Genomic DNA, 15,825 nt, shown 5'->3' on the forward strand with positions numbered 1-15,825 from the left:
CTCCTCCTCTCTCTCCAGGGGCTCAACCCACTCCTGTCCACCCCAGCTGCACCCTCAGCTCTGCACTGTCCCCAGAGGAGCAGCCAAACCCATAACTGTGAAGCTGACCAATTGCTGGCCACCCATGTCGTCTCATGGTTTTCTTCTCCCTTCATCTCACTCCGGCTTTGCTGGCCCTGGAATCTCTGGAAAAATAAACTCAGGAGGTGAACAGTTGACTTGGTTTCTTGGTGTTTTTGTTTTCTGGCAGGCGGCGCGGGGAGGGGTGGAGGGGGAGTTTGGTGCCGTCTTTCTTTTTCCTCTTCCGAAGTCAAACAAATGATGAAAATCCTGCTATAGGAGCCCGGGAGCCAGGGGCGAGGCTGCTGGGGGGGCGGTAGAGGGTACTCTGCTGACTTGGGGGATTCGGGGGGTTTTGGGGCGTTGGGGTCCGACTGGCCTTGGGCCGAAAGAGGCTGCCTTGCTGGACACTGCTGCTGTTGGTGACGGTGGCATGGTCCGGCTCCCCCGCGTCGCTCTCCGTGTAGCTGTACGCCTGGGCCCTAGAGATCCCCTTCTGCTGCCGCCGCCAGGAGTTGTAATACGTGGGGTCGCTGATGTAGTGGTTGACAAAAGAGTGGGCCTTCTGGTGGTTCGGGTCGACCTCGTACTCGCTGTCGCTCCCCTGCGGAGACAGAGAACCGGGCTGTCAGGGGCCCAGCGGGGACAGGTCGGCATGCTCAGCGCTGGGAGGCATAGAGGGCTCTCGTTTGATTGTCCGCTTGGCCTGTTCCAAGCCCTGGATGGTGGGCCCCTCGGCTCCCGCACTGCCCGGAGGGCATGAGGCCCCCGCAAGCCTGCTTTTTGCTTGCTTCAGAGAAGATCATGGCACAAAGCCTGTGGATTTTTGATGTGGATCAGAAGACCCAAGTTCCAATCTTTTTTAAACATTGAGGTGAAATTCACAGAACTCAAAGTTAACCATTTTAAAGTGTATGTTCCAGGGGCATTTAGTGCATTCACAATGTTGGGCAACCATCACCTCCATCCAGTTCCAAAACATTTTAAGGCACCCCTCCGTCCTCTCCCCAGCGCCACCGCTCTGCCCCAGTAAAACACTGTGCCCATCAGCACTCAATTCCCACCCCTTCCTCCCCAGCCGGCTCCACCCCTGCTCTGCACCCCCCCCCCCCCCCCCCACCCCGCCGCCACGTCCCGCAACCGCTGATCCACTTCTTGTTTCTATGGGGTCTACCTATTCCAGCTATTTCATACAAGAGGAATCATCCAATATGTGACTTTGGTGTCTGTCTTCGTTCACGTAGCAGAGTGTTTTGAGATTGAGTTAACCTTGCTTTTTTATTTTTTGTATTTCTGATGCTTTGACATCTGGGGCCTCGCTGACCCACGAGGGGCTGCCCCCTCCCAGGCCAGTCAGTTCTTAGTTGGCAGCTTTCCTATCCAGAGTCCACTGCCTGCTACCTCCTCTAATGGGCTCTCACATGCTGACCCATTATTTCCGACTCACCCAGGGCCAAGGACCAGACAACAAGGGACACCTTCCCCCAGAGCCCCTGAATTTATTCAAACTAGCCTAACCTGCTTCCCCTCTTTGACTTTCCTGTGGGAGCTACAGTGAAGGCTCCCAACACTGGTGTTTCCCTGTGTGGCCCTGCGTGGCACAGTGTGTCCCTTTGGGAACTGTGAGGAACAAACTATTTTTTCAGGGGCAGTTGGCCCCTGACCGGTTTGCCTCACTGTACCTGAATCACAACAAAATGTACAATTCAAGGCAGAGGTTCGTGCACAATATACTGAGTTTCAACCTTGGTCCAGCCTCTGACTTAACGGTGTTCCTGACTGGGGACAAAGCCTGGGCCAGGCTATAAGACCTGTAGAGACTCCTGGCACTGCTCATCCACGTGCAATCCGAAATAAAAGCCACACTCCATAGTACGATAGGCATGAGAAAAATATCAACCCAAGTTCTGGGTTTTCACGCGATGACTATCTTGAAGCTTTTCAAAAGAAATATATAGTATTAGTCATTCTTAAACTTGTTGGTCCTTTGGTGTCCTTGGCATGCACTCCATCTGTCTATTGGGGAATCAGCGCGAGACACGAGTCAATCTGGGTTGCAAAGTAAAAGAGCATTGGGATCTGAATTGTGAAGCTAAAAATATCGTGCACCCCCTCCCCCACCCTCAGCTCCCAGCAAATGCTTTGGGAACTGAGAAGACAGCAGATGGGAACACCCTTAGAACCCTCTGGAAGACAGGCAGTCTGATTTTAGTGAATAGTGCACCGTACCAAAATACAGCTCAGAATACTATGCTCAGGGTGCCTCACTTCTGCCCAGCAAATACGTGCTTGGAGGCAGTAAGTTAATATCATCAATCTAAATAAAACATACTTTGGAAAAATACTGTAGCAAGGAAACCCAGTGAGCCCAATACAAATGAGTCTGGGATAATTAGCTGTGTCTGGCTCTGTAGGTAAAGAAGCAGGGAACGGGTCTTGCCCATGCGATCTGAGCTATGAACGTGTGCTGTGTACCTGTTCTTGTTTATGGCATCTAGATCCTCAAGAGAAATAGCTATGAATGTACAGAACTATAACGATACCAACGAAGGAAACATTGACTCGCATTGCCATGTTGATTTTTTACACTTCTGCGCTGTAACTAGTGACTTTTGCCCAAGGAAACGAGGAGCTGGGCTTGAATGCAGTGCTGCCTGATTTTTCCAAAGCCCACACCTACCTAGAGGTCACAAGATAGGGAATGAGAGCCCTCTCCCCTCCAGGTGATAAGTATTCCCTAGTCAATCCACTAATTTATGTCCTCCGGCCCCGCCCCTCCTCCTCCTCGCCCCTCCACAGTCCCAGCTGCTAACCCTAACCGTCCTCACCATCCCTTCCAGCAGAAACCCCCAGGACCAAGACAATGGGAAGTCCCTGCCCGATCGCCCCAGGACGCAGCGCAGCATAATACAAGCCTCTTTCTTTGCCTACCGCCCAGCTGCTGGCCCGGGAGGAAACAAAGGGGCCCCGCAGAGACGGAAGGCTCCATATGCCAAGAGCGGGGAGGGTGAGGAGGGGGGCACCTGATGCCTGGGGCTGTGGCGAGGAGGCCCCGGAGGCAGAGAGGTCTGTGCTGGCTGTAGTTAAGCCATGAGGCAGGAGCCGGGGGTCCCTTGGATCCAGCGGCAGGGAGGGTCTGTGAGTATGTGTGTATGTGGGGGCAAAAGGGGGTGTTCACAGTTTCCCCTGCAGGTTAGGTCTCTTTGGCAGGGCACCTGCTAACTGGCTGGGGTAGTTGTTAGCATCGCTGCTAGAGGTTCTAGAACTTTGGCTAGGCCCCTGCCTCAGCCTTGGCGAGGAATCTGCAAATAACTTCGGGCCCATCCCAGAGTGAACGGATGTCTGGGGGAGGACCAACTGTGGTGTGGGGAAGCGCCGACTCTGTTCCTTACAGGCTAGGTAAGTGTGCACCCATCCCTTGGCTCGTTTGCCCTCAGCATCCCAGTCTGTAAGATGGGGAGGTCCCTGCAGGTCACGGGTAAAATGAGCTACAAGCGAAAGGTTGTGAAAGGTATTGTTAAGGAGAGAGCAGAGGGTGGGTCTTGGTGGGTGGGGCCTCGAAGCCTCTCTAGCAGGGATCAGAAGGGGCGAGGGGGTGGGAGAGGCAGATGCGGCTCAGGCAGCTCCTGCTCCCTCACTTCCCCTCAACCTTCTCTGCAGAGGGATGCATGTCTGGGAGGCTGGAGAACTGGTCTTTCTAGCCTTCCTGGGGTGCTCAGATCCTAAAGCCCATTCATCTAATCACCTCCCTCCAGCTGGCAACCATCTGTTGAGCACCTACTGGGTGCCAGACACTCTGTGGGGCAGCAGTCCTGGGGGCGGGGAAGGGAGAGAAGGAAGAGCTGGGAGCCAAATGGGCTGGGGGTTAGCATCCTGTCTGCCTCCTCCCCGCCAGTTCTCTAAAGCCAAAGGAGGGGGGTCTTTGCATCAGTGGCTGCTCTCGGGCCTCCATCTCTGTGAACATCTGTTTCTTTTCTGGGTGGGGGTGGGGTGAGAAGAGAAGAAAGAAAGCGAGGGGGGGATCAGGGGCTCCCATTCCGGGCTTTCAACTCTCACGCGGCCCTCGGTAATTGAATGCAGCTTCCCAGTAACTGGCCCAGCACAAAGGGGGCCTTTCACGGGCAGCCCTGCCAGGCCGCCAGGCAATCAGGCAACTGTTTCAGCTCCTGGGCCTCTTAACAGCTCCTCAAAGCCACTCAATCAGCAATTACAGTGGTCTGGGGAGGGGCGGGGTGCAGACTCCAGGCCTGGTGATGGGAGTGGCAAGGCCCCCGCCCCCTGGGAGGGAGGACCCACAGAAAAGATGGGAACAAAAGAGGGGGCAAAGGAAAGCCTTTTGCTTTTCTGCTGGTTCCTAGAGGCAGGAATCCTGGCTCCAGACTCAGCAGGTAATGGAAGGGTGTCACGCAGGCTTGGGGGTGGGTGTCGAGACTCTCCGGCAGGGCAGGACACCCTCATTTTGCTGAATCTCATGATGTCCTGCGGGAATGTCTTGCCCCCATGACAGGGGGTCACCTTGTGCAGCTCCTGTAGAGACTGGAAGCAGGAGCCTCTCCCTCATATGTGGTTCCAGGAGCTGACTGCGCCCAGTGTAGCCTGGAGCCCGGAGTGAATCTGTCCCCTTGGACGCCCTTACCCTTGAGCGAGCTGGGGCCCCTTCTGCAGGGGCTGCAGGGCTGGGGATCAGAGGTGGACATGGTAAGTGTCCACCTCACTGGTCGCCCCCTTGAGGCTTAATGTTGTCAGGGCCCTGGGCTCCTTGTACTAAAATAGCTGGAAAGCTTCCATGCATGTACTTTGAAAATTTCAGCTCAGGCACAACGTCTCATAGGCTACCTGTGGCCTTACAGATCAGGGGACAGCCAATGTGCGCCTGCTCTCAGTTGTCAGAGACACTTGTGGTCAGGGGCCTCCCGGAGGTCACCGGGATGTGGAGTGGGGTTGCAGTCAGTGAAGGTCTCCCTCCGTCAATCTCCCCTCTGCGCCAGGCAGCGGGGTGAGGCCAGGCTGCAGCAGGCATGCCCTCAGAGCCAGTCGGACCTGGCTTTGAGTCCCCACTGGATGCTTGACTTCTGTGAGCCTGTTTCCCCAACTATTAAATGGGGATCTTCCCATTTGCATAGCAGGGCGGTTAGATGTTAAATGAGAATGTATAAAGCTCTGGGCTCCACACAGCAGATGCCCAGCCCATAGCTTCTCCTCCGCCCCAGGCTTTCTCTGTCCTGCCTCAGTGGGTTCTCTGTTTGACATAAGGTGGGCTTCGGGGCCTCTGTGGCTCTGGCTAAGGAGACGGGTTTCGCTGAAGCTGTAAGACTTGTGGTCCAATCTGATGGACAAGAGGCAAACACTGACAAAAGATGGGACACACTCACCAGAGGAAAGGAAGTGACACCACCACCACCACTCCAGCCAAACACGAGCCTGCACTACCCCTCTCTATGCATGATCCTGTCCTGTTCATGCTTCCAGGCCCAGCTGAAATGCCACCTCCTCCAGGCAGCCTTCTGTCAGCTTCCAGGAGGATACAACCTTCCTCCAGGATTCCTCACAGTGCTTTATCTGTGCCACCGGAAAGGAGAAGGCTTTTGTTTATCACTTTCCTCCTGAAGTTAGTGGGGATACTGTGGGGATACTACTTCAATGAGAAATGAAAATGTGATTATTTACACACCTTCCCTAATAGATCATAATGCAATATTCTTAAGAGCCTGTCTTGCTCATCGCTGTAGCTGCCACATATAAACAGTGCCTGGTACATTTAGTGGGTGCGGAACAAATAGTTGCTGAGTCAATGCACCAAGGAAGGAATGCATGGGCTCCACGGAGGGCAAATCCAGTGCTTCTCCCTCCCAGGTGCCACACAGGGCTCAGCCTGCGCACAGTGCGCAACAGGTGTGCAGGACGCCTAGAGGTAGGGCCGGGCTTTGTGTTAGGGGCCTCCTCATCTTTACCTGAAGGCAGCGATAAACCCACCAGGCCTCCCAGAAAGTTAAGTGGTGCCATTCTCGAACAATCCTTGCAGTTATTCCTGGCTCCCCACTACAGCCCCATAAATGTTCACTGTTATGATTGGGTGTTCAATACATACTATTGGGTGGGCCAAAAAGTTCTTTTAGTTTTTTTCCATACAATGGCTCTAGTAGTGCTGAGTTGTCTTTCACTTCATTCTAAACAATTTTATTAGATTGTATTGTGACAGCTATCATATCAGCGTGCATTTAAAAAAAGTTATCAAAATTGGTGAATTTTTGTACAGCCATTTTAATATTAGAGATGAAAAGAACATATGCAACGTTTTCGGCATACTGCGCTTGATTATTTCAAGAAAGGTAAAAACGCAACTGAAACACAAAAAAAGATTTGTGCAGTACATGGAGAAGATACTGTGACTGAGCGAATGTGTCAAAAGTGGTCTGTGCCCTGGCTGGTGTGGCTCAGTGGACTGAGTCCTGGCCTGCAAACCAAAGGGTGGCCAGTTCGATTCCCAGTTAAGGGCACATGACTAGGTTGCGGGCCAGGTCCCTGGTTGGGGATGCATGAGAGGCAACCATACATTGATGTTTCTCTCCCTCTCTTTCTCCTTCCCTTTCCCTGAAAATAAATAAATAAAAAAAATCTTTTAAAAGAAGTGTTTTGTGAAGTTTCTTGGTACTACTGACATTTTGGGCAAATAGTTCTTTGCTGTGGGGCTGTCTTGTGCATTGGAAGATGTCTAGCAGCACCTCTGGCCTCTACCTACTAGAAGGCAATAGGAGGGAGACAGCTGACATCCCCAAAATATCCAAATCAATCAAGTTATTCGTGAAATGAAAAATGGGTCTTTTATTTTATTGAAGAAATTAAATGGACTATTTGGCCAACCCAATATATAAACTCTAACTTGTCCTGTATCATTTCTTACTTTTCCACATAGGCTTCATTCGATTATAATGAGCTTAGCAGGGCTGCCAGGGATGCACAAAGACCTGAATGGAAATTAGAAGGTGCCATGGCTTGGAACTTCTCTCCCATTGAGATTTTCTTGTGTGTTAATTATGAACATTTTACACCAACCTTGGGCTCTTACTTTGAAAACAAAGTTGGAATGAAGCCATCCTTCATTTTCAGAAGTTCCAGCAGGCAGGCCGCAGGCCCTTTAAGCCCCAGCCTTTGTGTGGCGCCTGCCTGGCAGCCCAGAGCCTCTGCTCCCGCAGCCCTGGAGGCGCAGCCCCCTCACCCACCCCTGTGCCCTCCGGGGACAGCCAGCCCCCCCGCCTTCACCACAGCCCCGTTATGGCCTTTCTCCTCATGGATGTCTGTTTGCAAAAACATCGACTTTTTGTTTATTGCTGTATCACAGGGAACCGGCTGGCAAATCTCTGCCGATTTTGGAGAGTGAGTTTTGGGTGGTCTGGGTTAGAATACAAGCCAGGCGGCATATGTACAACACACTGTCAGAGGACCTGGGGGCGGGGGACTTCAAAAGACAGGCAGTCACCCTCCAGAGCAGCGGACACAGAGGGGCCAGCCTGTGTGGCCCCTGACCCTTCGGGACATGCCACCAGAGCCGGAGACTAACAGTGACACCCCCATGAGCCCCATATGGAATATATCGCAACGGTGGACGTCCCACAATCTACACGTTTACCTGTAGTCCTGCGGCTCCTTGTTGGGGTGAGTGAGTGGTCACAGGACTTACCATGTTGGTAACAGAGGCATTAGAGGGAGGCCAGTGGCTCTTTGTCCAGTCTGTCCCCTCCAGCCCACAGGATCTCCCAGGGGACAGGACCATGTCTCCATCACCCCCCGGTCCTCAGAGTGCAGGCTCAAGAAATGAGTGCTGAGAAACCGGTGTCTGGTCACCCCCTTCCCCCACAGGAGCACCCTCACGCCCCAGACACACTCTGACATCTGGGCATCCCTGGCTGTTAAGGCATGAACTCTGACCTGGCCCTGGAGGCACAGGGGACAGGCTGCCAGCTGAAGCAGGGTCCTGAATTCCCCTCACTGAACCAGGCACAACGCTGGAGTTGCGGAATGAGGGAGCATCTGCTTGGGGTCCTCCTCGTGACACTCCGGGGCTACGGGTGGTGGGTCTTCACTAACAGGAATGGAAGTCACCCAACAGTTTAACGATGGCACGTTTAACGACGGTGCAGCGTACCATTGCGCTGAGACTGGGGGAACAGGGATACTGACAGCTGCGCCCTCTCGGGGTCTCCCTGGGCTCTCCCATTTCGGAGGACGCCGATGCTCTGGCAGCAGGCTTCTCCATCCCAGGCTACCGGCAGCGCCCAAAAGCCAAAGGCCTGGTTTCCAAGGGCCGTTCTGGAGCCAGCAGACCCAAGTGATGCTAATGGGCACTGCACAGGCCCGGCTCTCTCACTCAGTGCTCTCTGTATACCAGCCCTTTGGATGGACAGGGCCGCTGCCCTGTGTGGGTGAGGCTGCGGCGGACCCCTCCCCCCCATCCCGGAGTCATAAGGGGTCGGGCTGGGATTCAACCCAGGGTCGCACCAACCACGACCACCTCCCTCGTGCTGCCGCTTTTCAAATGAGTGGCTGCCACACAAAGCAGCCCTCTGCTGGGGCTGGACCATGACGCCAGTGACCCACTGTCCATGCCGGACACCTTTCTTGGGAACAACTTTAGTGCCCAGAGCACTTTCCTCTGAATGTCTGTCTTTGTCCTTTGAAGATGGGCTTGAGGGTTTTTTATTTATTTTTATTTTTGCAATCTACAGTTAGTTGTTCTCAAGACTGTCTCATCAGCCAGTCCTAAAGGTCTTTCCAGAAAGTTCTGCTGCGAGGGTGCCAGCATCGGCACAGGGGTAGGACCCACGGGCTCGGCTGTTAGAAGGCCAGCCTGTGGGCTCTGACTCTGCACCTTGGGAGCCAGGATCCTGGGTTTGCCCTCTGGTGGTGGGACCTGAGCCAGCTCGCTTATGCTCTCTGAACCTCCGTTTCCCACTAACGCCTGCCTCGGAGGGTGGTTGCAATGCTATAAAGTGGGAGGCCGTGGGACCCTGAGCAACACCCCTGGGGTGTGGCCCTTGTCATCAGTGTTGTTCAGAAGGACTACACCTCTTTGAATATGTGAGTTGTGGTGTTGGTCAAAAGGAGTAACTTTTAGACGGACCATGAATCTGTCTCTCTATCCACTAACCACGCTCAGTCTAGAGTCTGTTCAGCATCACCAGCTTCTCCAGTGCCTCTTTCATGTTTTCTACAAGAATGTACAAAGTGACATGTACTAGGTGCCATGCAGAACACTGGGGATACAACAGTAATCAGAACTGTCATAGGTCCCTGCCTTCATGGAAATTAGCTTTTGAAAAAATAAGCCTAACTCAACCCGACTCAGGCCCCAAGTCAAATGCTGAACCATTCCACACTTGCCAGGTCTACTGTCCCGGAAGGGAGGCTGGGCATTTTGCTGTGACAACTGACTTCTGGAGCTGGGAAGCGTCCTCTCACTAGGGTGTGCCTGTGAGACTGGTTCCGGGTTGCTATGGAAACAGCGTTCAAATGATGGGCTTGTTTAGAACGAATGAGGCCAATGGCTAAGCAGAAGATCCCAGGTATTCTGCCACCCTGGGGGAACTTATAAAGAAAGGTGGTCTCAGGATGGCTGGGGGCCTGGCATGGCCTCAGGGACCAGCTCCATGTCCCGTGTGAGGGTCCCCCAGACTCCTGAGGGATGGCTGAGAAAGCTCTGGAGACATCGGAAAATACCTCCTGCACTCAGAGGGCTTGCTCCCTGAAAGGTCGGCGCTCAGCCACTGAGGGCAGATTAACAATGCCCTCTGCAGAAGGTCAAGGGAGGCTGAGCAGAGCAGCATGGCGAGTCCCCCGGCTTCCCACTGCCTTTCTCTCTGTAGGCAGGGGCGCGGCATAAAGGGCCCTCTGCTACCGCCCCAGGGGCAGAGCAAGTTTATCTTTTTGAATTTTACCTTGAGTGCCTAGAATCTAAATGCTTATCACCCTCTTTGGGAGAAAGACGAAAAATCCTGCCTCAGGGAAGCATGGCCATGTAAGCCCCCACGCCCGTGTGTCTGCAAGGAGTTAAATACTCATAACAAGATGCTGCGACCTGAATCACATGAGTCCCCATGTACGCCAGGCTAAGCTGGGGTCTCTGTCCCTGTCGGCTGAGCTGGGGTGCTAGCTCCAGCCTTCCTGGCTCTGCCAAGTCCAGCAATGACCCCGATGCTGAACAAAACAGCGGTGGGTGAGAGGTCCTCAGTCTATGGGGCCCACAGCCGGATCCCGGGCTTGCTGGCACCTCCTACGCGGCCCACAACCCTGCTCCCAGCTGGCATCTCTTCCTTCTCATCCTCTCCCAGGACTGGGCAGAAAGGTCCAGGGCGTGGGACACAGTGGCCTTTCGTGGCCCTTCCTCAGCCAAGGCCAAGAGGGCTGGAGTGGGAGGCTATAACATCCAATGTAACATTCATTGGAATGCACTCAGCCCCCTCTCCCCTTAGCCTGGGACAGAGTGTCCCCAAGTGGCACCTAATGGCAGCCTCTCTAAAGCTCTGCGTCTCACAGAGGCACCGTCTCCTTCTTGATATGTGAGCTGACGTTTATTAACTGATTACCGTGTGCCAGGCCCTGTGCTAAGCTTCTCTGTGCCTGATCCCAGTCCCATGAGAGCCTGTTGTTACCCTTGCCCATTCTACAGATGAAGAAACTGAGGCTCAGAGAGGTTTTTCTACCACACCCAGGATGACCCAGCTCATCGGCAGTGGAGCCAGGATTCAAACTCTTCTGAACCTCCAACGCTCTAATGTCTTACCAGCCAACCTTGCTACCCACCCTTGGGGCCCCAGGGCACCTGGCCTTCATTTCTGGGGCTCATTCTGACCCTGACTAGCTCAGTGTATCGGTTCTCCAGCTCTGGCAAGACAGGCTGCTGTGTCAGCCTCCCTCTCCTCACCTTCACGAGCCTTGCAGGCCAGAGCCGCTGAGAGACTGAGCATGTGGGTGATGCCCAAGAGGGTGAGGACCATGGTTTTGGGGTGTCTTACATGACCAAGGTTCCAGGGACCCATGAGCCCCGGGTGCAAATTCTGAGCAGAGCATGGGAGGCGGCCGCTGACCCATGTAGGAATTCTGGGTAGTTTCCTGGGGCCTCTTAGCCTCTATGGCCCATAAAGGGAAGGAGGGAAGGGATCTGCGCGATGGGCCACCCTGGCTGGGCCACGGTGCCGGCCGGAACTCTGGAAAGGGGCTGCTCCACACCCAGTCAGGGCGCCCGGCCCTCTCGCCCCTCACCTGAGAGTCGGAGATTTCCGAGGGCTTCTCGGTCAGGCTGCTGCTCTCCGCTTGGATGAGGTCATTGTACTTGGTGACGTCCTCGTCGGAATAGTGCAGGCTGCCCGGACTGGGCCGGGGCGGAGACCTGGAGGGAGTGGGGGTGAGGCTGAGCGACGGCCTACTCAGAGCCACCTTCCTCGCCGGGCCCGGGGAGGCCACAGCGAGTCCTGGAGGCACGGAGGCCCTCGGGCCCCTCCCCCCGCTGTGCCTGCTCTTCACAGGCTGTGCTTTGGATGGCGGACTGTGGGCTGGGGGCCCTGGTGGGGTAGGGAAGGTTCGGGGTGCTGAAGGTGCCGGACCGATCTCTGGGATCAGCTCCAGGGAAATGAGGCGGAGGCACCTTGACTCCCTACATGTGGCTCCAAGACCACAGACATTTGGACCACCTGGCAGTAAATGTTACAAAGCAGCCCGGGGCCCCCCTGAGCCCCTGGGAAAAAGATTCTCAGGCGAGGCCTGGAGACCTGCACTATGGACCAACTCCCCATGGGATCCTTAAACTCACAAGGTGAGCTTTAGAGAGTTAGCGCAGGGGTTAGGAGAGAAAGGAAAAGCATTGCTTCCCTCCCTGCTGATCTGCTCAGAGACCAGAAGTGGTTCCCGGGGCTAAGTCATGCCCGGCCTTTGGAAAGTTGGGCATTTCTGGGTGAGTTAGAGCCTGGCTCTGAGTCATCCGACCAAACACCCAGGGTAGGGCGCCTGGGCACTCCAGCTGCCATGGGAAGGGGCCTAGAGGCTGGAGAGTGGGCAGGGCTGGGGTCCTCCACGCCGCTGCCCTCAGGGCGGGGGGCAAGAAGGGTACTGCCCAGGGTCTGATGCCCCAACACCTGCCCTGCCTGTTCCAGGGAGGTTTCCTGGAACTGAGGCTCTGAACCCCAGCCATCTGCGCAGGGGCCGGAGGTCGTTCGCTGCAGAAATGCTGCTCTGAGAATAGTCCTGAGACTGGGAATATGTCACAAGTAACCCCTGCCCACTCTGACCTCCTGTACTGTATCCGCAAGGATTACATTCCGGTCAACAAAGCACATCTTTATACAAACGATAAAATAATAGCAGTACTAGCCGCAGCTTCAGTAGACAAGACAGGCAAATGAATGACACAGAGGAGAGAAAAAATGGGGTGTCAGGCTACTGCTGTCTCGGTGACATGCAGGTGGGTGGGGGCCTGGCAGTGTTACCGTGGCTGGGCCGGGAGCCTGGGGCTCCTTTGGTGCAAATGGGATTTTTGTGTATACCCAGGGGCGTAGGGTCACTCGGGGGCCGCAGCGTGCACACACTGTGGGCGTGAGAGGCAGGCGAGGCCAGCCTGTTGGTGAAATGCCCCCTTGTTCCCTGTGGCAGGGCTCTGGAGCCAGCCTGGCCAGACTGCGGTGGCCATGCTGGGCCTGCCACCGCGGCCTCAAATGTCCCTTTCTTTGGAAAGCTGGCTTTGGTGGAGTGTGAGAGCTGGCCCCCTATCCTCCTGAAGGACACACACATCGCCTCTTCCCTCCGGGACCAGACAGAGAAAAGTTTTGTGAGCAGCCCCTGCCCTTGGAAACGGGCGGCCTGGCCGGCCACAGGGGGTGGGCCAGGAGGGGCTGCGGTGGGAGCGAAGTCAGGAGGGAGCTGGCCTGCCGCCGGCCTCGTCCTTGCTGGTCGGCTGCTCTTCGATGCTGCCCTCTGAGGATGCTGCCCTTTGAGGATGCTGCTGAGAGTGTGGACTGGGCGGGGGGCGAAGAGTGGGGAGAAAACTGTTCTACGACTACAGCAGGTGCGAGAGAGGACCTGGGAGAGAGCATGTCTACACTCAAAGAGCCCTCTCCTTCCAGAATTGGGAGGAGGACAGGTCGGGCAGAAGTGACCACGGGGAGCTCCCCGCACCTCTCAGGTGTGTCTGCCCAGCCTACTTCTGCTGGGTCCGTCTCCCCTCTGAATGGTGTGGCTTCTAGGAAGAGCCGGCTTCAAATAGCAGTGGGTTGGTTTGCAAAATTGTGCAAGCTATTTGTCCCTTGTTGTCATCGACAGAAACCTTTGTACCCACCTCCCTGTGACTTTCTCCCCAGTGTGCCTTCCCCTGGGCTGTGGCCCCTGGTCCCTGGCCATGCTGCCCGGGTCCTGCTGTGTCTTTCTGCTGACCGTTCCCACTCATTGGGTGGAAAGCCATTTCCAGGACAGGGTGAGGCCAAGTGGGCAGGGCCCGCACTATGGCCCTTCCCAACCTGGGCATCGCTGGCCCACAAACCTCCATCTCCCGGACCCCCACGCAGACAGCCTGCTACCTGGTGTACAGCCCGTTCTTTCGGCAGAAAGAGTTCTTGACAGAGAGTCGCCGGTTGTTGAGTTCCAGGGCAGGAAAACTGCTTTCATCCAAGCTCATCATCTCCCCGTGGCCCAGGGCACCAGACTTGGCATTGTTCCCTGGGGGGCAGATAGACCTCGATCACTTACTCCATTCCTTCAGACCAGGTGGCCCCCTCCCCCATCTCCCTCTTCCCCACTCGTTTTGGTTGGGCTGCCCCTTTTTTCTCTCGTTAGAGCTGAAACCAAAGTCGGAGGTGAGACCGCCCCACCTGACACAGCAGATGCATTTCTGGGAGAGCGGCTGCTGCCCGCCCCACCCGCCCCTGCCGGAAGGGAGGCAGCCACGGGAAGGCCCAGCCCAGCCGGCAGGGCTGGGTGCCGGCTCACCCGAGTCTGACTTCTTGGCGTACTTCTTGCTCTGGCCCCGGATGATGAGCACGAAGACCAGGAGCAGGATGAAGATGAGGCCGACCAGGGCGATGACCACCAGGAACCACCACTCCTCGTAGAACGGGCTGGCTTTCTGGGCTGGAGCGCGGAGTGGGTGTCAGGGCCGTGGGGCTCGGCCTGTCCCGCCTCCAAACCTCCCGCTGCAGCGGACACCCTACCTCCCGCCCTCAGTGTATGGGTAGGGGAGGTCTGTGCCCTCTGAAGGAGGTTGAACCCAAGACCAGGTTGGGATGGACAATTGTTTCTAGTGCCAGCTCTGATCAGCGGGGTTCCCTGGAGGGTTGTTTTGAGAAGAGTTCTGAGGTTGCTTCTGGACTCACAAGGAGGGTGCCGGATTGATTAGCGATGCCTGCTGGAGACAAGGGCTGGAGTGGAGGGGGGTGGTGTGCTTGCTCCTTTTCCTTTCTCCCCATTGCCACCCATGGCCTACCTTGATAGGCAGACCCAACTTTGCATTGGAAAGGTGCTTCTCTGGCCTGTGGTGGGCCTGGCAGAGTGTGTCCCCAGGTTTAGTTGGGACAGAATCTTTTTCCGGTAGCAGAAAGCAGGGTTGTTGGGAGGGTGGACATGAGTGGGTCTTTCAAATGACTCTCCAAGTTTGGCTCCCCCTCCTCCCAAGCCCTGGTACTACCCTTTCTGCACCAGGCAGTCTAAATCCTCCCTGATGAGGGGCTGGCTTCTATTTCTGTCCTCAAGTGTTTATTTCCCATGATTCGGTTCTATCCATCTGGGTAAGGGCAAAAGTGTGTGGGAAGAGGGAGGCAGCTGGGGGTTTGAAACTCCCCTGGTGAGTAGAAATTCTGAGTTATATTCCTGCGTTGAGGGAAGAGGCTCCAGGATTAAAAGTGGTTAGTGGTTAGACTTAGGGCCACGGGTTTGAGATGCGAGTCCTTGGTGAGCTCCGAGATATGCTGGACGGGAAGAACGCAACAAGGAGAAAGGGGTGGACGGCAGGCTGCCCCACCCGGGCACTGTGTTCCACTGGCTGCTGACTCTGTTTGTTTGGGGGCGGTTTCTATGGAAACACAGTTTATGGCCTGGAGCCCTTAAATCTCCTGGGTGATGAGCTCACAGAAGCTCTCACGTTGGGCCCACTGATTTGTTCACAAGTCCACGGGGCCCCCTGCCCAGGGCTTCTGGAGTTCTTGAAAAGGAACCCAAATGAGGCGTCATCCCCAGCCTCTTCCACAGTTGAAAGCTGACTCAGGCCCTGGCCCAGGGCTCACTGCTTCAGAGCATTGAGAGCACAGTGCATTTCGGTCCCCACCCCAATGCTTCCGGGGTTCTGCTGCTTCTCCTTCCCCACTGTCCAGCCTTTTCCAAGGGATGGCTCCCACCCCTCACCCCACAGGCCAGTACCTGGCACAGACTGGGAGGGGCTGCTGGGGGTGCCAAAGCCGTAGTCGTTGACTGCGATGACCCGGAAGTCGTAGCTCACGCCCGGCTTCAGGATGTCCATGCTGAACGTGTAGGAAGTCACCTCCTTGGGGATGTCTTTGATGAGGATGTCCCATAACCCCTCATCTGCAAGAGTGCCGGGCAGGGGGAGGCTGCCTGTGAGGGGAAGGCCCCCTATCCTGCCTGCCTGCTGCTCCCTGAGAGCCAGGCCTGTCTGCTCTGCCCTGCCAACAGCAATGGCCAGGGCTTGGCACTTAGAAGGTCCTCAGGAGAGTTTTTTTTAACGATGCCTTTTGCAGTATCTGACCCTCTTATTCTTTTTGTTAAAATGTCTAT

General features: G+C 55.5%; 1 protein-coding gene across 1 annotated transcript in view; it reads right to left on the bottom strand.

Moving 5' to 3' along the window:
* Positions 1-310: 310 nt before the first annotated feature.
* SDK2 (sidekick cell adhesion molecule 2) overlaps positions 311-15,825 on the bottom strand; it is a 240,438-nt gene continuing 224,923 nt past the window's right edge. The window contains exons 41-45 of the mRNA XM_054572925.1: positions 15,451-15,615; positions 14,029-14,169; positions 13,620-13,758; positions 11,317-11,443; positions 311-664 (exon numbers count right to left, since the gene is read on the bottom strand). Of these exons, the coding sequence (XP_054428900.1) occupies positions 311-664; positions 11,317-11,443; positions 13,620-13,758; positions 14,029-14,169; positions 15,451-15,615 (926 nt within the window). The remainder of the gene's footprint in view (positions 665-11,316; positions 11,444-13,619; positions 13,759-14,028; positions 14,170-15,450; positions 15,616-15,825) is intronic.

The sequence above is a fragment of the Pteronotus mesoamericanus genome, unplaced genomic scaffold (genome assembly GCF_021234165.1).
Source record: "Pteronotus mesoamericanus isolate MK-2021 breed Mesoamerican mustached bat unplaced genomic scaffold, CSHL_Meso_final contig_246, whole genome shotgun sequence".
Lineage (NCBI taxonomy): Eukaryota > Metazoa > Chordata > Mammalia > Chiroptera > Mormoopidae > Pteronotus > Pteronotus mesoamericanus.